The 25,589-nt window shown below is 41.6% G+C and overlaps 2 protein-coding genes across 2 annotated transcripts; both read right to left on the reverse strand.

The window, feature by feature from the left end:
• Positions 1–1,759: 1,759 nt before the first annotated feature.
• Positions 1,760–12,129, reverse strand: pggt1b (protein geranylgeranyltransferase type I, beta subunit; the record flags this gene model as incomplete). The annotated part of the gene is made up of 9 exons (XM_079221850.1): positions 1,760–1,926; positions 4,264–4,372; positions 5,200–5,384; positions 7,124–7,169; positions 8,493–8,625; positions 8,983–9,134; positions 10,003–10,067; positions 11,408–11,526; positions 12,002–12,129. The coding sequence occupies 9 exons, from the start codon at positions 12,127–12,129 to the stop codon at positions 1,760–1,762; spliced, it is 1,104 nt and encodes a 367-aa protein (XP_079077976.1).
• Positions 12,130–12,387: 258 nt separating this feature from the next.
• On the reverse strand, positions 12,388–16,382 carry ccdc112 (coiled-coil domain containing 112). The gene is made up of 12 exons (XM_079222426.1): positions 16,253–16,382; positions 16,006–16,095; positions 15,669–15,744; positions 15,268–15,394; positions 15,004–15,120; positions 14,680–14,817; positions 13,911–14,029; positions 13,573–13,699; positions 13,228–13,395; positions 12,881–12,979; positions 12,669–12,787; positions 12,388–12,582 (listed from the first exon to the last, which is right to left on the reverse strand). Exons 2-12 carry the CDS (start codon positions 16,028–16,030, stop codon positions 12,552–12,554), a joined length of 1,146 nt encoding a protein of 381 aa, XP_079078552.1. The 5' UTR covers positions 16,031–16,095; positions 16,253–16,382; the 3' UTR covers positions 12,388–12,551.
• Between the last annotated feature and the right edge of the window lie 9,207 nt (positions 16,383–25,589).

Below are 25,589 nucleotides of genomic sequence, written 5' to 3' on the forward strand. Positions count from 1 at the left end.
TCTCAGGGAGCAGGTGCTGGCTGCGAAAGCCGTCCTATAAGTGACGGGGGCGTGGCTTCAGCAGGGGGATGGGGGAACCTGTGAAACTGGAAATGTCTCTTACTGGGAATCGGAGTTTTCATGTGATGAGAAGGCAAGAGGAGCAGCTAAACCCAGCTCAGAATCCTAATAAGATCCTAACATGGTGACGAGAATTGTCACCATGTTAGGATTTTTATAATAAATCTCCAATATGAAGCTGAGCTCAAGAGCAAGAAGGCAGGAAGTTCCACTGCGAAATGCAGGTGGCGTTTTAGGACTCAAAGGAATGCGTTGTGTTGGATAACAGTTGTTTCTGTAACCCGACACATTCTGCTCATGTGCATTGTTCTTTGTTTTTGCCCTGCGTCCTTTCTGTTTCTGAAAATAAGATGTCAATTCCCAGCGCTGTTCAGAAGAATGCATTTCCCCCAAGTTACGATGCCACAGTCTCATCTTTCTCCCATTGATTCCAAGCAGGCTAGTGCCTTGCAGGGAGTGTGGAAGCTGTTGAAGGAGGGCAGCTGGGATCGGGTCAGGGGTCAGGGGATGCTGAAATGTAAAGCTACTACCTTGTGGGAAAGACGGGCCCTTTCTTTAGGCCCAATCTATTTTCCTGTAAGCCTCTTGAAAAATAAGGAATTTTATTGTTGTTTTGAATCTTTTTTCTTCTTCTCTTTCATCATCGATTTGCCTGTTGGGGTGGTTGTTGGCTGCCTTTTCTATGAAGCAGATCCATTATCATTTATATCTCTTGGGCTCACTAAACAGAGCCTGTGATGGTGAACCTGCAGGGAGCTGAAGTGAGTAGCTCTGCCAGGCTGCTCTCACCTTTGGGACTGGAGAGCTCAAGGCTTTCAAGAGGTTCAAGAGCAATGTGTAGGGGCAGAGAGGCAAACAAATACTGTATTGGGAGAACATGGCCTTGGGGTGTTTTTTTTCGTCTGAGGATGTAGGGTTGCTGAATCAAAAAGAAAGACTTAAAATTTCACCCCCAAAATTACCATTGGGCTCATACTGGTTTGTAAACAAAAAGGAGGAACTCATTCACTATATCTTCGCAATACACACAGACACGATTCAGCGATGGCAAACGCGCATCTACTAGATTCATGTAAAAATTGCACCAGCCCACTCAAAAAACGTTCAGCTACTGAAGCCAACAATTACTGCAGAGCCATTTAAAGACACAATCTGGACGCCCCTTCAGCCCTCCTCGGGGTCTCAGTGAATAAAGTTGGACGTTTTCTAATGTCTGTGTGAAGCAGTCAGTTCATCCTTGGCTTGGAAGATTGACAGCAGATTGTTTTGTTTACTACGACGAGGAGCAGGAAGCCTCCGAAACTGTATCTAACAAGTATGCAAACTTGAGGCACCTGAGGCATCTCTAGCGACTCACATTTGACTTTTCTGGCACATCATTTCATCATCATCACAAACCACAATGCACAATGTTATTTACTACAGTCTAATAATAAAAAAAAGGCAGAAAAAAAAGTGTGGCATATATTGCTTAACACAAAAGTCACTGTAGATGGACTTAAAATGAGCTCCCCAAAAGTTACTACTGTGTAACTGGGGACTTAGAAACCTTCCTGATTCCTGTAATAAGGAGGCCTCTTAGATGGGTGGCCGAACATCTTCAAGACACAGCAAAAGTCCAGTTGCCTTTGAGTGACTACCGTTAGATGTTCCCGATTAATGAACCTGTTCAGAAGCAGAGCAGTGGATCTTCCTGCTGTCAGTGCTGTCGGCTACAGCTGCCAGTGCTCCCCCTCCATGTCTGCTGCAGCTGCTGGACGTGCTGAAAGGCTCTCTGGGTGATGTTAAGAGCTGGGTGGACCTTCCTCAAACCGGGCTCTCCGATCAGAGACAAACCACACAGCCCTAAGTAGGCATGGAGAGGGTCTGGTGAAAAGGAGAACAGAGAAAGGGGAAGAGGCAAAGAAATGGGGAGCATAGCGAGGGATGAGAGAAAGGAGGGGAACAGAGGGAAACTAGGTCAGAGATGGTGCCATGCATCACGGCAGAAGCACCTGCATGTGACAAGGCCAACAACGTGTTCAGAGCTGAGAAGACGGTCGTGTTGGTCACCTCACTCTTCATTACCGATACTGACTCAATAAAAGATAACCGGATTTCCCATGAAAAGTTACATTCTCCGGAAGCATTGTTTTTGTTTGTACTGCTCCTTTAAGAAGACATAAATAATGCATAAAGGTTGGCCCCATGGCCCTTTACCTCCCCTGGGGCCAGAGTAAAAGCTGCACCAGCCAGTTAATGGACCGGTAATTGAATCATAATTAAGTGACAGATGATTGGACACAGACATCAGAATCAATCAAAGCAACATTAGCAGCATCAATCCAGGATTCACATGGACTCAAACTCAAGGCTGTATGGAAGAAGAAGAATGTCGGGATTCATATACGGTGTAAATAATTAAAAAAAAAAAAAAAAGGGATATTTTTTTAATTTAGATTTATATATCGGTCAACAAGGCAACTGTATAAGAAAATAACACATGAAATAATCAGATTCATGTTAGTAATTTAGACAACAGAAATGTGCAGAACAATAATAAGGTACATCATTCCAGTGAAAGTCGGTAAAAACTACAATTGAATTATTGCCCAGCAGTACACAAACAACATGCAGAACTTTATAGTTGCATTAACAGTCAACAATTACTCAGGAGGAGGGCGTATGATCAACAGCAATGGGATAGTGCACCTTGGAGGCCATCGAAACCGCTGGACTTTCTTTACAAACTTACGGACATACTGTAACATGCTATTTCTTCTTCAAACTTAGAATTACCCTTGGGGGCAGCGGGGAACAAGTTGCAAACACAATGTTAAGATATCGTCCGCTTTTAAGATGATATGGTGAACGTGTTAGCTTATTTTCACATCGAGCAATTACATAGCCCATTTTTTCTCATTTGGAGTTGGTTTTGTTTAATTGCTTTTAAATCCATGACGTCTTTTTTGCAGTTCTGTCAATTTTATCAAACAAGGCTGTGCTTTTCAGAGGGCAGAGATTGCTTCAACTAAACAGGAGCAGGTTGTGCATGCTGCATCTAATACTGTTAATCACATTGCCCAATCAGATAATGGATTTTCCACACAGAAGCCTGTCAAACCAATCAATTGATGACTTTCAAGAGCAATGGCAGCAGCAAATTCTTATTGTATTTTGATGTGTGCGCCACCTCTCGGGCAACGGAAATAGCTGTGGATCTGTGTCGCTACATGATACCAACTCTTCCTCACGTGAAACGTGAAACTAATGATGAGAATGACGACCTGACGTCTTCTTGAAGAGCAACTGTGCACTGAACCAAGTCGTCTCAAATGTTTAAAGCAGTTTGCTACATAAGGTCCGGTCCGGCTTGACAGATACACAGCACCCTTGTTTGTTCTCCGTTATTGTTACCTTCCAGTCTTCCCACAGCAGATCCTGTATATCAGTAGCTGTGCTTGATAACTGCACTGTTCCAAGTACATGCAAGTCCAATGCCATCTGTACCCATGCTGTTCCCTAAAATTCTCTTTTGTTCAGTAATATTTACGAGGCTTTGTCAATACAGCCTGTTTTGCCTCATTGTTTCTTTCCTGCCTTGTTCCTGTAACGCGAGGAGCTCAATCTCCTCGGGCTACCTATGAACAATCGCTTCATCAATTACACATCACAAGGGCGAGTAAGAACACACGGACACACACACACACGCATGTTCACCATTTAAGTTTAGAATTACGAGAGCTTTTCCATTGATCTCAAGTAAAACTGCCAACCACAACTCCACCCTGACCTCTCCGCACCTGTGGAGGGCAGGGCACAAACTGTTCAGCCCACAGAGGGAAAAAAAAAAAGAAAATAAATTGGAACCGCTTAGTACCATTATCATATTGTTCTTAACGAGAGATCTTTGAAGCGACTGAGAAATAAAACAGCAACAATATGTTGGCCAGCAACCTCTATTTGTGTTTCCACCACATAGACTTTACACATGGCATTCACCCCCACCGCTCCAGTCTACTCATGTTGCCTGAACAGAAGTATAAAAAGGTACGTGGGATTTTGTGTCACTCTCACTTTGACAGATCCCTAGATGCAAAAACAGCAGCAACAAAAGAACCTAAACAACCGTGGGAGTATTCTTTCATCGGCTTTTCTCTACTCTCCATCTGTTGACTGCAAGATGTCACTGTAAAAGCAACCAGAGAAAGTCAGAACATTTACCTGGATGGCTGTCCGGCCACTTGGCAAATCCTCCCACCAACCGATCCTGCGTGGACAGAATGAAGCTCCTGTTCTTGTCAAAGTTTGTATACTGGAACACATCTAAGAGCTGCGAAAGGAGGGAGAGAGAGAAAACCGTGAGAGAAAAAGAGGAGAAGTTTTACAATGGAATTTGGGAGCAAAAATAGAAACTAATCCCCCCCCCCCCAAAAAAAATAATTAAAAGAAAACTGGTTATTTTCAACTAGCTGTTTCTGCAGTTTAAAATACATTTTCAATTCCAAAAGATGCATGTTTTGTTCAGAGAGTGAGATAATGCTTGTTTCGTGGCTTTTTATTTTACAAAAAGGTGGATCACTGCAATCTCCATCTACAATATACAGATACTAGTGAAGACAACATCGAGCCTTAAGGTTGATCATACAGCACTTTTGCCACAAACAAATATTTGGTTGGAGCATTTGTTCCCTCTGGCACAGTTTTGACCCAGAAATTCAGTTTTCCTGCAACGTGTTTGCTTGTGTGTGTGTTTGTAACCCATGCTTACTCATAGTGTTGCAGTTAGGCTCACAGGTTTCTTGACCATGTACCTCTGGCATAGTTATGACTCAGAGGTTGACTGGTTTGCTCACAATTTATTTTGTGTGTGTGTGTGTGTGTGTGTGTGTGTGTGTGTGTGTGTGTGTGTGTGTGTGTGTGTGTGTGTGTGTGAGTGAGAGAGAGAGAGAGATTAACCCAGTTGTTTCGACAGTGTGACTATACACAGTGCTTATTAAAAAGGCCTTATGTTATTCACCGCATGCCAGTAAACTTCTCTCTTCTGAGAAAATGGTGAAAAAGATCTGAGGTAAAATGCTGAAATACACTAAACATGTTAATGCAGGCAGGAGTGTGTATGAGAATATGTGTCTGTGTCTGTTCCACCAGTCTGTATACCTCTAGCGTGGCTCCCACCCAAAAGGAGTAGCATGTGTCTACAGGTTTGTTGGGCCGACCGTGGAAGCCGCTCTGCTGCCTCATGATACACCAGCGCCGGATCCTGTCCAGCTCTCGCTGACTCAGCGCCTCCTCTAGTCGTCCCATTAGACACAGAGAGGCTATGGCGCAGTACGTCCAGCCACCTGGACACACAGACAGACAGGCAGGCGCATGACACGCATACAATTCATTACACACATGAATCCAATTAATCGAGACAGCTGACTTTTGACAAGCCATTAAAATTAAAAAACAGTTTCCGTGGTTCCCTCCGGCATGTTTGTTGATGACAGACAAATGGGTGATTACAGGGCACTGCAGTAAAGACAGAGGATGTGTCGGTGTGTGGGCTGTTTTACTGCAATTTAATTGCATGAAGCTACTCCCACTTAACACCATTCCCTGAAAGTGGAAGTTATCACAATGTGGAGCTAACTTGTGTTTGAGTGAATATAAAGTAATGTGTGCTCTGAGGACAACGGCTGTTACGGCTGCTTTGCAATACTTTTATGCACAATAATGGAAAACTTGCAAATAAAAAAGGGAATGCAGAATGTCATTACAGCCAAGAGTCATACAAACACGAGTGTGTTCATCGATTGATGACAGGCTGATATCAGTACACACATTAGCCACAAGCAGCAGCAGCTGTCCATCACCTTCTACAACCCAACTGTCAGCTGTCTTTCATTATCATCAAGCCTTTAACGTCACCATCATCCCAGGCTGACTTTCTGTGTTTGTTTGTGTGTTCATGTGTAATGGGAGAGAAACGCAAGAAAGGCGAGTTGAAGTTCGAGTCGGGGGGTTTAAACCTTGCCTCTAATCAAACGTGTCCCCATCTGCTGGATGTACGGGAAGACGTTTAGATACATCTGAATCAATAAACTGTGGGGACTCCAAAACGATTCATTCTAACAGTGGGTTTGGGATAACTATTCTCACTGAAACGTAAGCATTTTCTTCAGAAAACAAGAGTGCCATAGGCTAAAGATGAAGAAATTGCTGGCAATGGAGAAGAAGCAGTGAGATAAAAAGCCAACCATGCTGAATACACACACACATGGAGAAAGTTAATTTATTACCCTGGCACATAGCTCCTGTAATACCATGTCTCACATATTGAACTACACAGTAGCATGAAACACAATCATCTACAAAGGAGTCTGCAAACATTTTAAGCGCACAGTGCGGGAAGTCTTGGTGCTGAACAAACACACACTTCAAGGATGGATGGGTAATGGGCATCTACAGTATATCTTTACTGATGTGTAATCAACCCTCAGACAGAGAGTTGGCTGGTTTGCAGAAGAGAACCGAGTCTCAATGAAAACTGTAATCATAGAAGTTGAATTTATCACAAGGAGGGAAATTACCCAGATGCACCAGGACCAGCCACGGTTTTATTTAGCTGTAGATTTAGTTTATGAACTCTGGATGGATATGCTCCAAGCAGTGCTCTTAAGAGAGTGTGTGTGTGTGTGTGTGTGTGTGTGTGTGTGTGTGTGTGTGTGTGTGTGTGTGTGTGTGTGTGTGTGTGTGCGCGCGCGTGCATGTGTGTGTGTACAGAATGAAGGCTTTTGTGTCAGAACAAGGTTTAATTTGAGTGTGTGGGGGATGAGGGGATTAATGAGGACAATGTATTCTACAGAGATAGATTTTAATGGCTAATCCTTTAAACCAGTTACTCCCATCAACCACTTTCATGCCCTCTACTACTATATCGCCAACACACCTTTTGCTTTGAAATGAACCTTGATGCTTTCTGTTTAAACCTGGGCAGCCAAATACACATGAACCCTCCTGTCCGACCTAACTAGATCACCCACAGATGTGCTTTCAAACTGACATCTGTAAAGCATTACATGAGGATCGTACTCACCATGTGACTCCCGCCCTGCTCCCTGGCCAAACCCACTGTCGTATGACTGTCGAGGAAAATGAAGAACCATTCAATTATAAGCAATATTTCATTAGTCATGAAAGGCTCATGTGAGCCTGGCACAAGAAGATGAACTGCCATGTGTTTACTCACAATGAATCTTTTAAACTATATATTACAAATTAATTTGATAGAAAATGTATTTAAAGATGTCCCCACGAACAAAAGCCGACATGCCTTCTCAGCTGCTTTAACCGGCTTTGTAGACTGCAGAGCAGCTCAAATGTCATGTGTCATTCTCAACATAAGAATTACTTACACGTAGTTCTTCAGTCTTTCATTTGATTCAAAATGGTGCGCAAGAAGTGGTACTAGACTCAGATGGGTTTATTACTTGTATTTCAGTCCAAACTAACTTTTTGTCATGCAACAGAGCAGCTGATAACGAGCATGCTCCATGAACTTGTTTTTGGACTCCAAACGAGGACCTGGTTAGTTCCAAAGCAATTTTTTTATGAAACAACTGACGATTCTAAGCAGTGGTTCCCACTCAAATACACAAGTTCAACAACAGATGGCAGTCACTTGGGAAACCAATGAGGTCGAGTCCTTGTCTGACTAGTCTGAACAATGAGGTTGGTAAACGGACACCTGGCGCCATCCAGATGGAAGTGAAACTTCAGTGTGGCGTATCTACCGTTCAAGGGATATTCAACACAAAACCAGCTATCATCTGTTGGCGTCTGTATACTTACAGTCACCAACAACTAACTTGCATTGACAGACATCTTGGAATTTACCCACTAGCACGTAGCCAGCGGATAAATATACCTTTTCAGAAATTAATCACAGTTATCTGTTAACTAATTAGCAGAGCATTCACTCCCTCTCTCAAGTCTGAGTGAGAAAGAAATAAAAGGCGTACACACCCTGCCAACAAAAAAAGACTGTCTGTGAATGTCTTTAACTGTAAAACAAGCTGAAGTTTAGAGGCGACTGAACACCTCTGTCCTGTGATGACGGGCATGAACACAATGCCTCGCACAGACTGCAGTGATGCATCAAAACCACGCCTGATAGAAAAACTAACACTGAGGCTAAAGAAAGGGTTGAGTTTCAGTCGAACATCAGTCAATCTGACAAAAATATCACTCTAGAGACGCATCATAAAATTGAAACATGTTGCTCCCTGTAAGGTGAAGAAAGAAAGAAAAAAAAACAACTCTGGCATAGCTTTAAAACCATGATTATCCCCATTCAAGTGGAGAGGCACTGCTTTGAATGGTGCAGAACAGAAGTTGCACCGAAAACTTGACATTCTCCCCACAGTTTAATGTCAGCCATTCTACTTCTTTAAACATCTACTCACCAAACTTCCTCTGATGTATTCAATGGCCTTTTGGATGTCCATGCCTGACCAGTCATCCAGGATGTAACAGATACTGGCTGCACAGTAGATAAACCGTATGTCATTTTCACTTCCTTCTGGGACTGCGTAGAAACTGGAAACAAGAAGAGAGGAGAGTTATACAAACAGTTGAAAATAAGTTGAATGTCTATGTTCAGAATTTGCAGCATTTAAGTCAGGTCTAAAAAAATGCTAAAGGGTTAACCTAGATATACTCATGTCTGAAGATAGTGTAATCTGCCAGACACGTTATACTAGGTGTGTGTGTCTGTGAGAACAAAACAACTACTGGTGTAGGACCAAACGTGAGTTTATGTCAGTCTACAATAGGACCGCTAATATTCACATGGCCTCAGGTATGTTTGAGTCAGAGTGAAAGTGCCAGCGTGAATCAGAGTGTAAAATGTACAAACTTGTGTTGGTAAGTGAGTAAGCATGTGTCGACACTGACCTGCCGTCCTCCAGCTGCAGAGCCCTGAGACCAGCCAGACAGGCCTGTTTGTTAACCCGGCTCAGGTCGTCTCCGAGTATTAGCAGCGAGCAGAGCCCAGTGTAAGTCATGGCTACATGGCCACTGTCGTATGGATGGAGCACACCTGGAGCCTGAAGAAAATATCAAAATTAATAATTTTTCATACAACTGACACAAAAGAGAAGAAAAAAAGAAATCAAGAGAAATAGAAGCAGTTAAAAAAAACAATGAAAATACCAGACATTGTTTTGCTATCGACTGACAACTGAAATAGACCTTTTGGGGGAAATAACTTGGGTTGTCAATGCTATTACATCCATAACTATGTTTGCATGGGGTCAGATATGTAATGCCAAATGTGACAAACACATTTAACACAATGACTGGAAATAACACAGCTGCTGAGATGATGCTAATGAAACTGGAAATGGCCCAGACCCCTGATGTAAAATAATGGATTGGTACAATAATGACTATGCCTTCAATGGCCAAGATTTTAAATTGTTTGCTCTCATTTAGAATATTTTTTAAACTACCTTCTTTAAAAGGTTGGTGTTGTGATATCTGCAAAAACCTTATTGATATCCAAGTCTTTCATAATGGTTAGGTGGATGGACAGTTGGTTCTTGTACAACACACATAACTAGCCATGAGCCAAGAGGCTGTGGGTCACAATCTGTTGCAATGCCCCCAATTGAGACGCATATTCTGAACACTGTATACAAGGAATGCTCCTAAAATCAACATCTTCACTCGTCTTCACTAGGAATAAGGCCTAATATGGAATACCAAAATATGTTGTTTACATGACATGCATCAAATTCAGAATGCTGTCATCTTTGGAATAATAGTGGAATATTAGTGTCTATATAAACATAGTCAATGAGAAAGTGAATATGTTTACACAAAATATATCTTTAGAGTATTAAAGAAGGAGGGAGGGCTTTACATTTTACACACAAGATACAGTGTAACAATCAGTGTGGAGTAAGGCAGTACCTTAGTGCTATAGGGAATTCCAATATGTGACGATCCGCGAAAACCACAACGACTAAGGTTAGCTTCTGGAAGAGAATATCAGGAGAAGAGAAGGAAGAGACGATTACGTGCTGGTAGGAATTAAAAGAAACTGGAACACTCTGTTTTACTGTCTCACAAACCACGTCTCAATCTGTCCATATTGACCTTCCAGAAGGTGCTGAAAAGTGTACTGCTGCCATCTAGAGGCCAGCAGAACCTAATAAATGAAATGTCATCAAACTAGAAAATAGACAAAATGCTAGTCTGTTTCAACATATGTCAAACCAAGTACCCCGAGAACAATATATTAAAATGTGTCAACTATCATAATTACTATTTCTGACTGAAACGGTTTACAAAACATGGATTGTGTTAAACTACATGTTAAGAAGTATCATGATCACTTAATCTTAAATTTGTACATTTCAAATTGGTATATTAAAGCCAGAAAATGTCTAGAACATATAAAGTTGAAAACAAAACTACGAACCAAATTTCGAAAATGGTACCTACAACAACATCAGGGACAGAAATGACACATTAGGAAATTGTATTTTCACCTAATGACAGAAAAACAGACAGACACCAAACATATGGCAGCAGCAAAAAGTACACCAATCAAACACGGCATGCTTTCTGCTGCCGTCTTGAATAATAAACTAACTGGGCATCAAAACAGATGGCACAGAGTTGCTTGTTAGAGATGGAAAAAAACAAATCATTAAATATTTAAAAGACCAACTTTCCCTGATGAACAGAGGTATGGTTGAAACAGGTGAGGAGATGAAGACCTGGGGAGGCCAATATCTGTTTCAAACTCCAAAAAGTATTAAATATTTTACAGAATTAGAAGTTTGACTACTACTCTGAGGTCGTCCTCACTCCCAAATGAAACCACAGACCACGAGATGCACACATTCCGTGACATTAATACAACAATTTTCTTCAAATATTTTAGACATGAACCTGTTAAAAGAGGTGTTTTTCTTAATGTGCACATTCACACACCACAACCAACTCGCAGGAATTTAGAAACCATGTGTGCAGGATAGCCTTAAAATCCTAGTATAGTTCTTCTAGAATGCTTCTATTTTCTGTCCGTCTTTCTCAAAAGCTGGGAATGTCATGTCAATAGTGTCGGGAGAAATCCCAAAATAATTTGTCCAATAAGGCTCTCACGAAGTCTTTCTTTAAGCTATTTTTCCCTTCTTGAAGTCCTGTGTGTGGAGGCGTTAACTCTCCATTCAACCTCCTCATGATCTAGTTAACGACAGTTGGTTGGACAACTTTTACTGCTCCATGTGAATCACTGTTATCTTTTCAAACTCATAACTCAAGCATATTAACAGTCAGGTGTGATAAGGTGAGAAGCTCTGAGACTCACGGTCCTCTGTGGGCAGAACCTGCAGAGAGTAGATCCACTCAATCATGGTGTTCCTGTCGATCACATCCAGAGCGTCCAGCACATCGAGACCCGACAGGGCGAAGAATATGATCGTTAACCTGCACAGAAAGCAGACAGCAATCTTATTCATTTTGCTCATTTAATATTGATGGACAGAAGGCACTACATGTATCTTTAAAACATATAAATAGTCCAACAAGCAACGTCAACCGTCAGCTTTCACTGGAGATATTTGTTCATTTTAAAAATGAAGAGTCTGATCAACTTACACATTAGCTAGCTACATTTTGCCTGACAAAATGAGCCTTATTCCTACTAAAAAACACCCTGAAACGCTTCGTAAACAGCTGTACAGGGTGTCGTGGCCCGCTGCACCGCTAGTTCCCTCTTTCAGTAACGTTACAGCCGATCTGTCATAACTTCACTGCCATTGCTGACGTTAGCATACCCGCTCTGCTAAACAGCACTAGCCTCCATTCAAAACGGTTGAGCCACAGCTAGCTTGCATGCTAGTCAAGTTTTTCAGCAACACAGATGAACTAAAGCAACATTTTTCATTCCCAGTAAATGTACCTGGTGGTTTCCAGCGAGGCGTATCTCTCAGGTAACACCTGGAGTGTTCTCTGGAAGAACCGTACATGTCTATCTCCTAAAAAGTCTATTTGCTCAAATTCTTCAAACTGGCTCTTCTCTTCCGCCATCTTTGCATCCGCACCTATGAGGAATCTTTTCCGGTACGTTTGTTTTTCAAAATAAAAGCGTATACTACAAAGCAATGTACAGAAAGGGCAGTTCACCCTTTTCTTTTATCTCTATAGAAGACACAACAAGTACACATTATGAAGATTTGTTTTTGCAAATAAATAAACACTATTACCAGTGAACTATTAGCATCATTAACTATTACTAATCGAGGAAAAATAGACCACCAGAGTTAAGAAATTGTGATGATAAAAAAAAGATTTTATTTAAAATAACAAGTTTTGTAAAAATGTACGTTAATATAATTCATAGCAGCGCATAGTAGATTCAAAGAAAAGGCACAATCTGGGTTTGTAGTCTCATTGCGTAAATGCATTCTGAATGCATTCAGGACTGTTTGGTTGACTTCCATTGTTGCTCATCACAGGTCTTGTCTCCAAGTTGGAACAGCTCTGCAACAAGATGACAGAACAATTCAGTGATTTAACATCCACCTATTTTTACCCAAAGCATCACACAAACGCTGGGGCAATCCGACCTGTGAAACATCTGCAGCACAGGCCCTCCTCCTGAAGATCCAATGTGTTTCATTCGCTCCTCCCATCCCTTCGTGGGACGGGTGAGCCTGGAGGGGTCTCTGCTGACGTGAACATCCACCTGAATGAGGAACAATCATTAACTTAAATCCAAAAGCCTATTTATTCAAGATTTTTTCAAATGTCCGGGACTTGTTCACTGCATAACCCTTACCTTCTCCTTCAACTTAGCAGTGATCCTCCTCTGTCTTTCCTCTTCCTCTTTCACCCTCAGCTGTTTCTCCTGAAGCTTTGCCTCCACCTTGCGAAGATCCTGTAGAAAGGCCGACCCAAGCGTTGTATTTTACATACACAGTGATGTGACTTCTCTTCTAACACTATAGCCTCAGTATTTATTCACACTAACTCCCATTAAAAAATATGGAGAAAAAAATATCTCTCTCATCCCTTAAATACTTAAACTGTGCTCCAGTGAGGAGGCCTGACCCTATAAAGTGGTAACACCAGGCAAAACAGACAACTGGTGCTTCTTAGCGTCTCTGTAATTCTCCGACTTCATACCCTTTCATTAAAGCGTTTGATGACCTTTGTGGCCTCCCTTCTCCTCTCGTCCAACTCCCTCTGCTCCTCCTCTTTCCCCCTCCACTGGTGTTCTTCCTCCTCCTCTCTCTTCAGTCGTAGCTGCTCCTCAATTGTCAGCTTCACTTCTAGCTGCCGGCGACGCTCTTCCTGAAAAACCCAACATTTAAAAAAGAAAAGTCCGACCATATTTACCACATTGTATGTGTAGCGTTTTTCAACGCTAAATCAATTCTGAGACACACAGATGAGTACCTATAAATACATAATTACTATCTTTGGTGAATCACATCCATAGTACAAATTCATTTTTACACACACACACACCATTGCCCGTCTCCTTTTTTGTATCTCCTCAGCCAGCTTTTGCTCCTCCTCCTGCTCCTTATTCCTTCTCTTCTCATCCTTCCATTCCTCCAGTCGTCGCACTGCCTCCCTCCTCTCCTCCTCAGTCCTTAAACAGAAGAGGGTAAAACACAATGAAACAGACACAACACCGAAGTGACAAACGTTTCGTTTTAAAGACCATTATTTAAGGTGATCACTTGGGTGCTCATCAGGTCTGGTGGGATGGTTTGACTTGAGGGTGCATTTCAGAAATCAAACTCTGCTCCACCTCTTCTTTATGTTATATTTCATTCTATTCTGCTCTACTTCTGACTCACCTGTGTTGGTGGCTCTTGGCCTCCTTCACCCTCCTTGCTGCCTCCTCCGCCTCCTCCTCCTGACTCTGTATTCTGGTCTGGCGTTCCCGATGCTTGCTGGCTTTCCACCGCTGTATAGCCTTGGGTATGATATGAAGTACAAGATATTTAAAAGACAGTGCCACAGCTACCAAACAGCGCTCTCTGAGCTCCGGCTGTATATATAAGTGATTACCATGTTTTTATCCAGTTGAGGTTTGCTTTCCTTTTGAGTTCAGACAAGTTTAGTCTCTACCATCTCATTCTTCATTATTAAATATCAGAAAGATGATCAATTATTTATAAACAGCGCTATTTAAACAGACTTTACAAATGACATCACAATTTAGAATAAAGTGGAAAGGTTTTTGATATTATTTAAATTTTTCTATGAGATATGATCAAAGTTTCTGTCACTGTTTGTGTCAGAAACAGGTTTGCATTTTTGCAGCAATGTATTTATTGATCAAACAGAAATAAACAGGAGAAAGTAACTCAAACAATGACGAAAAGAATACTGAAAACTGATTGTGGCCAAACACCTAGAGGGCGATTTATATGTTTTTAGATATAATGTATACGTGTAGAGAACACCTCACAGAACTGTATCACAAAACTACAGTTATTATGTGGAATGAAGAAAAAAAACACTTCAAGAGACGTTGGTAGTGAAGTCTGGGACAGTTGCAGGAAGAAGCCGAGACAGTCACTGGACACTGAAGTAAAAAGTGAACTTCCTGCCAGGTTCTACCTCTCTCTTTTTGTCCTGGAGGTAGATCAGCTCCCGATGCCAGTCCTCGTGTCGCTCGATCTCCTCCAGAGTTCTACCAGGCAAGTACAGCTTGGCCTCTTTCCTGTAAGCTGGTTGCCCACTGTACTTTGTCCAGACCTATAAATCAAACAGCTTAGAGTCAGACAGACGGGGATCTTGAGGTGATCGACCTTTGGCTTGGCGTCTGAATGCAAGTTTGTTTTAGTATAGTGGTGTTCGGTGTGCGCAATGATCCGCAAGTAGGAGGGGAGACTTTTCATCACAGCGCTGTGTTATGGAGACAGAATGCGAATACGCTCTTACTTTTAGGAAGGCTTGGTGGTCATATTGGTCCCAGCCACCACAAGCGCCTCCTGTCTTCAGCAGGAAAGACTCCAGTGCACTGACCTCTGCAGGGAGGTCTCTGTCTGGAGCTTTGGTCTAGTAGGAAAACAATTATAAAATCATGCTTAGAATGAAATGCTGAACAGCTTAAAAGCATTCAACACATTCTCAAAATTCAACACACAAATGATGACAAAAGAGGAAATACACGAAAAAGGGGGAATAGGAAATGGAGAGACGGACCAGGGCCGTGGGAGCCGTGTGTGGTTTGGGGTCGGCTTTGACTGAAACGCTCAAGTTTTCGATCCTCTTCTCGTAAGCTGCAATCTCCTGTCTGCATGTCCTCTCCTCCTTCAAAAGGTCCTCAAAGCTGAGAGAAACACAGAAGACAATTATTCCTTCTTTCATTAGCGTAACCAGTGCGGAGCATCCCAGCCCTATGCTGGCGTGTTTTATTTATCTACATATTTATTCATGGGAATTAAATGTGTATTGGATCACGTTATATTTAATAGTGTTTGTTTTCTAATATTTCATATTGTGTGTGCTCTATGTATGTAATTGAACATTAAGTTAAAAGTGGTATGTCTTAATAAAGGGAATTACATTATATTGGTCTAAAGTTGTTTAGTGCATCCTGTTACCATAAACGCTGTTCCTCTTTTAGGGAGTTAATTGAGGTTTCCACCTCTGACATTATTTCCTTCAGTCTTTCAATCACTGAAAACCCAAGTAGAAATGCAGAAACATTAATCCCCCAAAAAATCTGATTTTCATTGTACATGATTATGACACTCACATGCTTTAATTCAGCAGTACACTACTTTACAGTGGCATCTTTTACATCGATGTAGCAGAATGGCACAAATATTGAGAACAATTATGAGAAAAAAGTACTGAATGTCTCGCAAGATGGGTGAATAAATGATTGTTTATAAGACACAATATAAAAACAAAAACACCGCTCGCTATAAAACTTACACTCAGGAGTTGGCTTCACATCCATTAGCTGCCTCTGAAACTTCCTCACACCATTATGAATCTTCACTAGCTGCCTTTGGAGATTAATCTCTACAGAAAAAATAAATGCAAAACACATTATGAACAGTGTTCTAGTGATAAAGAGTGATAAAAGTGTTGAGGGTGGATGTTTCCGTTAATGTCGCCGTGCCACATTACAAATTCTGGGGGGGAATTTGTGGATACTAGAATACAAAGAAAGACCCACTCTCTGCATTTCTTTCTCCTTCCAGCCCTTTTTCGTACTCTTCAAGTTCTCCATGCACATCAGTCCAGCCATTCTTTCTGCACTGAACGGCCAACGTCCTCTCTTTCTCCAACTTCTCAATCCTGTGAAGCGAGAGCAGAAAAGTTAAAAGGGTACTTTCCATTGTTGACCAGTGGCGACACTTCAACATTAAAGTTTGACCTCTTCACAAAGTCCCTGATGTCAAAGTTGACATGTGATTCGACAATTTACAGTTTAGTGATTGATTCTATACAGTAACTACAGCACGAATAAATGCCTATGCTTTTGTATAAAACGGGTTATGCTTGGCTTATTTACGGTGGTGGACTCAGCAACACCAAACCAGTTCTTGCTATTGCTGACCCTGTATGTGTGTATTTTACTTTCCATACAAAACAAGTGTGAAGTATTTGAAGGCTAAAAGTTAAACAAACAAAACACACACACACACACACACACACACACAATGCACTGTTATACGAATCAATACAAAGAGTCCTGCAGTTTATGTTATTGTACTTGTTTTTACTATATGTGTGGCACTCTGAGATTCTTTTGAAGGAAGAGTGCGATAAAAATGAAATGCATTATTATTATTATTATTATTGTAGTTATGTTATTATATAAGTACATATATTGTTTGTTGTCTGTGGTCATGTTGGATTTCTTTTCTTTTTTTTGGAGGGCGTTCTAATCAATTTGTTCATCTGTACAGGGAAAGGTAAGTGTTTGAGGATTTATAATTAAATGTGAAAACCACTGAGCAGCTTCACTCACTGCCTCCGGTTCTTCTCGGCCTCCCGGATAAACTGAGCGGCTCTCTGCGCAACGAGCCTCCGGTCCACGCTGTCGCTGCAGCAGTGCCCCTCTGCCTGCTCACGTGGGGAAAGCACAACACACAACAGCTGATCGTAGTGCACCAACACGGGGCACATTGAATACACTCTGTGTCGTCCGATAATGGACGCACGTAAATAGTTGTACATCAGTGAGCATGGCACCGCGAGAAACTAAAGAGAGCGAAACGTCCTCTCACAAAACACCACACAAACGGAACAAAATAAAGACACGACAGGTTGGTGAGCAAGCAGCTAACTAGCTAACGTCAGCTAGCTTTGGTTCACGACCACTGGCTCGTCAGTTGTCCAACAGCACGCCAATATATCTCCTGCTGTCCCTGAACGTTTCACACATCTGGATAAGTATAACCATCGACATGCATTGAGACCAAATGCGTTGAAAGTCTCTGTGATAGCTACCGAGCAGTGTGTATCGGCGCATCGCGTGGTTGTCAGGGTAGCCATGTTTGAGTGAATCTACAAACAAAACAAACGTTGTTAAAAGTGCTGCTCCTGTAGTGACCGGTTCCTACCGACAGAGGGCGCTGCTCCTGTAGTTACCAGATCCTACCAGCAGAGGGCGCTGAGCTTGTAGTTACCGGATCCTACCGGCAGAGGGCGCTGCTCCTCATTAGTCGGTACAGCTAAGAGATACGCGGCAGGAGACAGGCCTAATGTAACCAGGAGACCGTAACCATGACGACTCGTTGTTCTATACGGGATGATTGAATGGGTCTAAAAATCTTGCAGCATATACAAATAACCATGATGTAAAATTGTTGAATGTAAACTCCCTCCCGGAGTACTAGACAGGACCTGATCTCAGTGTCCTCAAAGGTGGATGAAAATCTGACTAACTTGCTTTTTGAATAGTTGAGATGATGGGGGGATTCAGGCTACTATATATATATATATATATATATATATATATATATATATATATATATATATAAGTATGGCCAGGTTAAAAAGAAAAAACACTTTCACTGCTATAAGACTAATTATAGTATAGTAAGTATAATAAATCACCTCTGGCCAGATCCTCCGTTAATTGAATCATCAACATCAACATCAATAACCCTAGAAACGCTTTTGTTGTTTAGTTAGTCACTATACATTTCACTGTATATACTATACTGTATATTATATATACTGTATACACACTTCATATACTTTGCATTTTTATTATTTAATTTTCTTAAATGTCTTCTATGTAACTCATGTGCTTTCTGCTGCCACAACCAAATTTTCCCCTGGGGATGAATAAAGTATATATCCTATCCACTTCATTTTGACTGTTTTGTAAGACCTTTCTTGAAATTCACATGTCATATTCTTTTCGTGTCCCACTTCCGAAGGCACAGAAACATCTACCTGCTACAACTAGATGGTGAGAGTTGCCTGCACGTCACACTCTCAAATAACTGCCAATGTCTAAAATAACAGCCTTTTCATGATGGCTGAGAGCTTTTAATTATTACGTGAGGAGTCAGGGGGAGTATAAATAGAAACCTGCACTCATTATTAAGTGCAGATATTGTGGTCTCTCCCGTGGGTGCAGAGTTGTCCTTGCAACATAAACAGCTCTCCTCAATAAAGAGTGTTACAATTGACTGTCTTCATCCTCAGCCAAGGGACTCACTTAATTTGATAAATGAGACAATGTCAAAGAGGGGTAAAGTTTAGCTCCAGAAATAAACTGAGGGAAACACTTCCTTCTTGTGAGAAACAAAATAAAACTACGTTTGACAAAAATAGGCCATCTCAACCCAAGGTCCACCTATAGTTTTTTTTTCCGACCTTTCAACTGCACACTCACTGTCTTGCTTACCAGATAGAGGTTTTTCAGTTGTAGCTCGGTTGTCATCACATGACCTGAGTTAAAACAGTGGCTGTAAAACAGTTGTGGTGGAAGAAGTACTACCAGTATAGAAAGTAAAGACCTGCATCCAAACTTTGACTTCAGTAAAAACATGTTGAAATATACTCAAAGTACCCAAAGTAACATAAGGTCATTATGTGGAACGGACAATTTCAGAATAATATCGATAATATTTTTGGATTATTTGATGCTGTAATGTAATGTCATTAATGTTGTTTTACTTATTTATGTACTGTTGGGTATCTTAATTTAAAATACATAATAATTGAGTTGTTGATTGTATTTTGTATTAACAATAATAATCTACAATGTAACTAAGGCTTTTAAATAAATGTAGCAGTGAAGAATTATGGAGTGGCATACAAATAGAAATTGTTGTTCAACCACTGCACAAAATTTAGGTCACACGATGTCAAGTGAGCACACTCTATTCCCCGAAGGAAGATCACAAGATATAAGTATGAAGAGCCGGGAGGAACTAATGATAGGATTAATCTTTTTTTGTGATCAAACTAATAATTCGTTTGGTTCTTTTTTGTGTGTCAAAGTATTTCCCCATACGAAGGACAACAAAAAAGGGAAAGTGAGACAGAAAGACGCATGACCTTTGACCGCTTCTGGGGAGCTTATAGGCTGTTTGGAAATGTTATGAGACCTGATCTCTGTAAACTGAGATGTCAGTTTTGCATTCATGGACGGTGGAACTCCGAACTTCCCTCCTGTCGCTTCTTTGAAATAGGCTATTATTTACGACATCTGCCACTATTGATTTGTATGTGTGTGTGTGTTTGTTCGCAGTCGTGCGGCCGTTTTCTGACACCACAGGTGAGTGTGTCTCTGTGTGTACACCTGTCCTGCAGCCTGTTACTGAATGGAAGATTTTTCAGTCAACATGCCTGTTTTAATAAGGGTCAACTACGTGGATAAACATGACACATAAACAACATGCACGGACAAAAATGCATACCTGCGCGGACACACACACACACACACAAACGTGCATTCGTTCTGACATCTGACGAGTGCTGTAATTGTATATGGTGTTAAAAAGAAACATGATCTGGCTACGTCTTGCACGTTGGCCATGTTAGACGCAGACAGGCAACTGCATATGCCTTCCTCTGTGTGTGTGTGTGTGTGTGTGTGTGTGTGTGTGTGTGTGTGTGTGTGTGTGTGTGCATGTGCATATCAGTATGTGTGTGTGCTAAGGAGCTTGGGAAGGCAGGGGGAAAGCGATCAGTCTAATGGCTTTTCCTGCTGTTTCTCTCTAGTGACGTCAACACGTCAACATTTCTCCAAATGTACCTCCGGGCCTCTTGAACATGTCTCCTGGAACTCAGAATTTCCTCCAACTTAATGTGTGGGCATATTTAAGTGCCTTACATGTCAACATGTGAATTTCTTGTAGTTAGTTTCTTCCTCTATCTGACATGTGTCCTGTACAACAAGCCTTCGTATGAGCTACTGTATTACTTTTCAAAGACGGTATTGGAGAGATGAAACTGGACTAGAGCACAGGTGCCTCACATGAGTGTCGGTATCGAGAAATATGAGGAGACACAAGACAATTAACAGAATCAAAAGGAGAAACATTTTATTATATTTCTTCTTTTCTCTTGTCCGTCATATAGTTATGTATGGATATACAATATACGACATCTTTATCTCTCGAGAACTCTTGAAAATTAACATGTCAAAAATTCTAATTTTAAGTGTTTGGAAAAAGGTTGGCGATGACAACGTTTACAGATTGCCATGAATCTTTGGCCTCACATGGTGCCCAGAGTTGGAATTTGTATGACCTCAGTGATCCTTTGACCTTCCATCTAACACCACCAGCAGATCAACGTTTGCACTTGTTCAGCACTTTAGCTCGGGATAGCTTAACATACATTGTATTCATACACATTCATGACACGTTTATGAAATATTTTTTCCCAAAAATGCAAATGTTGTAGGATTTACGTGTTGATTAAGTTGCAGCCTGATTTAAAGTCATGACATTTGGCTGATTTGATCTGGAAGTGTACAACAATACATTGTGTCGCTCTCAGAAGACCTTATGAACCTGCCACCACCTGGCAGCTGCGCAGCTCTCTTTTTGTCTTTTTTACTTACATCATCAGCTGCTGAGGAGATGCCCTCGTCCCGAGTGGCCCTCTGGGCGGCTGCGGCTCGTGGGCAGCGTGGTCGTCCTGCGACCGCACAGTTCGCGGTTCGATCCCTGGTCTTCCCATTGTTCGCATGTCAAAGTGAGCAAGACACTGAACCCCCAGTTGCTCCCTGGGCGCCTCACGGCAGCACACTGCTCCCTAGTAACTAAGGACGGGTTAAATGCAGAGGCCAATTCCCAAGGGGATTAATAAAGGATCATTTATTTCTCTTTCACTGTAACATAAGTCCTTTCCTTACCCACACACTCCATAAGGAGGCCTTTCACTGCTGTACTCAAACGGCCCGCTGAGAGAGTTATATGTTCTTACTGCTTTAAATGTGGTAGGAGGTGCCTTGTTGACATAACACAATTATATGTATACAACTGGAACATTTTGAAGTTCAAAGTTACCTTGGAAACAGCTGGTTAGATGCACTAAAATGTCCATTTAAATATGTCTATTAAATGGACCTTGTGGTGAGATTGTTTATGAAAAAGTAAAGTGGTTTCTTTTTCCTTTCTTCCTCTATATTTTAGAAATAAGGTATAATAAAAACAGAGATTAAACATCTATATTTTGCCTCATGAGACATGTTAACTTTGTGCATTACATCGAAACTCACATGGTTTGACTTTGGTAATGCTGTGACGATACTCCTTTTATAGCCGACATCTAATTTAATAAGAAAAAGACAAGAATAAAGTCGTTGAAAGTGGGTCAGCCCTCGTGTCAGAGATAATCATTATTACTGTCATGGGATACACACAGTCAGAGTTTAAGCTCACAAATATACATCACACACTGTTGGAGCATTGAATCCCTTTAGATTGCAAGGCCTCTGATAACAAAGGCGGGTTCACTGAGGTTGGCCGAGATTGCGAGCAGACAACAGCTAATCTGTTTCAAGACGCATGATGTAACTAATGAATATGTTCCGACTGTAAAGGAATAGTTTAACATCTCAGGAAAAAAGAAGAAACAGTTGAGGGATTGTGAACCTGGACAAATAAAACCTAGCAGTGGATCAAGCTCCTCTCCTCCCAGTGGATCAACAACCGTACTTCACCCTGAACACGTTCACGCGATGAAGCAATTTTGTTAAAGTAATGCAAAGTTCAGTGCATCAACATCGACTCGGATCACAAAACTGCAAATCGCCACAACGTGTGTTAAACGAAGATCAGCAGCTGTGGCCCGGCCTCTGTTCTCTTCAAGTTGATTAATCATTAGAATAAAAGGAGTGAAAGCTCACGTGGAGCCTGCCGGTTACGGGGTTTTTACCACGCAGCTCTGTCACTGACCGGCCCTGAACTTTACACCCATCTTTGTGTTTCTGTGTGTGTGTGTGTGTGTGTGTGTGTGTGTGTGTGTGTGTGTGTGTGTGTGTGTGTGTGTGTGTGTGTGTGTGTGTGTGTTTGTGTGAGAGAGAGAATTGCTACAATTACAGAGATGACCTGTGGGGGCTAAGAAAGGAGTTGATTACTGACGTGCCACTCAGGGTTTACAGGGTGCAATGCCAGTGTGTGTGTGTGTGGTTTAATGAGCAGGCAGTCCATGGCTGCTGGTGTCACCCTACCCATGTTTTAATAGGAGTGATGAAGCAGTCAGAGCAAATGCCTCTGCCTCAGAGATGTTAGCCTCTTAAAGATGACTCTACACAGCAGCAAAGAAGGAGACTACCATGGGTTTTGAGTTTTAAGTACTTTTTATTTAACTTTAACTAAGTTTGGACCTGATTCTACTGCTTTTGAGAAGCCTTTGGAAGTTTCTTCCTTTTCATGCCTAAAGGATTGTCATGCCTCGAGGGCTTCGGAGGTACCGACACATCGCCACAGAGAGAAGAGCTTCAATAGAGAAAAATTAAATGAAGCATTGTGAAGTGCTCTGACTCACTGTGCTTTGATGGGCAAAGGGGAATTTCATTTATTCTTATTTATCTCCCTCCCTTTTTCCCATGACTGTCTGTGGCTCTCTGTGCCCAACAAGTTTTTGAAGTCCCTTTGTCATTAAAAAAACTAAACACAGACCCCATTGATTTCACATTGCACTCCTATAACACTGTCGGATACACAATAGACATGCAAGACAATGCAGCAAAACCAGAGATATCCTCCTTTTTATCCCACACATTCCTCTTCCTTGTCAAAATCCGACGCCCACGTTAACCATAATGCAACTTGACTGGCCGATAGGTCAGTCAGAGAATCAGGTGTGTCACACTCGGTGTGCCTAATATAGCCTCAATCTGCTGAGATGAGGTCTGGAAGAGTACTTTCTAGCGCTACATCCCCAGTAAGGCTTTTTTTCCCCCAGTAATACCTCCCAAAACATGTACAAATCTGTGATGCATACAATTAATGGAGTAAGGGTATCCCCTTAAAGCACAAGAGTTGTCTATCTGTGTTTGCATGCAGATGAAGATATGGAGGTAAGGGAGAGAGAGAGCTAAATTTAGAGACGAGAGAGCGAAGGGAGTGTATCAGTGTGATCATGAGTAATAGACACCAGCAGGTTAGAGCATCTAGTTTATCATCTGGACACTGGATCTATCCCCGTCTGTCCCTTGACGCTCAGGAGCAGAGCAAACACTCTGTGTGAATGATCAACTGCTGAACTGCCAGGACAGAAAGAGAGAGAAAGAGAGACTGTGTGTGCACTTTCACACATGCAAGTCATTATGTGTCTGGGCACCGGAGGAGGCAAATTAGACAATACTAGACAGGATTAGAATAGAATGGAATGGAATAGAATGGAATGAAATGGAAATGAATTAAATAGAAAGGAATAGAATAGAAAGGAATGGAATGAAATAGAAAGCAATAGAATAGAGAGGAATGGAAGTCAATAGAAAGGAATAGAACATAATAGAATGGAATGAAATAGAAATTAATAGAATGTAAAAGGAGTGGAATGGAATGAAATAGAAAGGAATAGAACGGAATATAATGGAAAGGAATGAAATGAAATAGAAAGGAATAGAATGGAAAGTAATTCAATGAAATAGAAAAATAGAAAGGAATAGAATAGAACAGACTGAGAGAACCTAACCCTTGCGCCCACATACTCAGGTCTGTGTTTGATGGCAGAGCCACAGGGAGCTGCTGGGGAAGGTGCGGCGCACGGTGAGTCGACAGGGAAGGAGGCACCTTGTGGAAATGGTGGATTCTCAAAAGAGCGTGGGCAGGCCTGATGAGTCAGTGTGGCAGATGGTTTGGAATGTGGGCACAGCCAAACATTTAGGCTGATCAAGAAGAATTGTTGGACAGGGGGAGTGCTAAATGAGGAAAATTAAAGCGTTTTTTTTTATTTTTATCTTGTGCTCGTATAAAAAGATGGAATTAACAGAGACAAACAAATACTCAACATTAAAGGATTCCTTTTTTGAGCTCAACCTGCATCCTATTGTTTGGAGATTGTATGGGGACAGAATGTGGATATTTATCTTTTCATGCTACATGCCTCTTACCTTGCCAGTTATCTACAGTGCATGGCAATAACACCTGCCTTTTTGTATTTAAAGTGTTGCAACTTCATATTAAGTGCTCTATTACTGTATGTCTGCAGCCCTAACCTGTGTCTACCGGTACTAGGCTGGAGTTTATTTACGGAGGAAGCTTACCCTTTGCACTGACAATCTGTGTGAAATAACATGCACAGACCCAACAAAAGCTAAATCACAAGCAGACCAATATTAATAAAACAATACCTAGATAGAATAAAGGTAAACATACAGTAGAGGGATTAGGGCAGGGTCGGAAAAGAGGGCATTTTCTGCTCACCAAAGGATCTGGCAGTCTTGCATCTCTGCTGGACTCTGTGGGCCAATTCACATGATTGTTGGCATGATTGATGACAGAATTTTTTGCCAAAACAGATCGGTATTCCTCTAAAGAGCAGTGGTCTGATCGCATCCGTTTTATGGATCACATAAAGCCCCATCTTCCACAGCCATGACAGATATTAACATACTGTTTGTGTGAATGTAAAAAGGATGTTACAAAGCCAGAGACACAGGAGATACGGGTGATAATGTAGGTTGAGAGCTTCCATGAAAGTTGGTTGTCAATATCAAAGTAAAGGTTCTGAGCTTTCACACACAGTAACCACAAGGCGCCCACTCTCTGTGTTGTGAAGTAACACATTCCTGGTTAATCTGGGAGTAAAACGGCCACCGGGTTTCTCAGTGTCGCTGCTGCCAACTTTCACTGACTTGAGTTTCAGGACCCCTATACTCCCGGGTGTGTTCGTGTCTGGCCGGGCTTCAACAGCAGCTGTCCAGGTTACCCCAAATGCCCCGCGGAAGAGAAGCGCTTACAGGCAGAAGATCAAATGAGGAAACAAAAAAATAAAAAGCAATTTAAAGTGCATGTGAAGCCAAGTTTTCAGGGACATATATGACAATATGTCAGCCTGCATGTAAGTACAGGTGTGTATGTTTC

Source organism: Taurulus bubalis (assembly GCF_910589615.1).
Source record: "Taurulus bubalis genome assembly, chromosome: 8".
NCBI classification, from domain to species: Eukaryota; Metazoa; Chordata; class Actinopteri; order Perciformes; family Cottidae; genus Taurulus; species Taurulus bubalis.

Excerpts from the sequence above, each read along its gene's own strand:
- ccdc112 (XM_079222426.1), bottom strand. The coding sequence starts at position 16,030 with ATGGATGTGAAGCCAACTCCTGAGT. Across the intron at positions 13,396-13,572 it reads AAAAAAGGAGACGGGCAATG|GAAGAGCGTCGCCGGCAGCT; the intron begins GTGTGTGTGTGT and ends TGGGTTTTTCAG. Across the intron at positions 12,980-13,227 it reads TCAAACGCTTTAATGAAAGG|GATCTTCGCAAGGTGGAGGC; the intron begins GTATGAAGTCGG and ends GCCTTTCTACAG.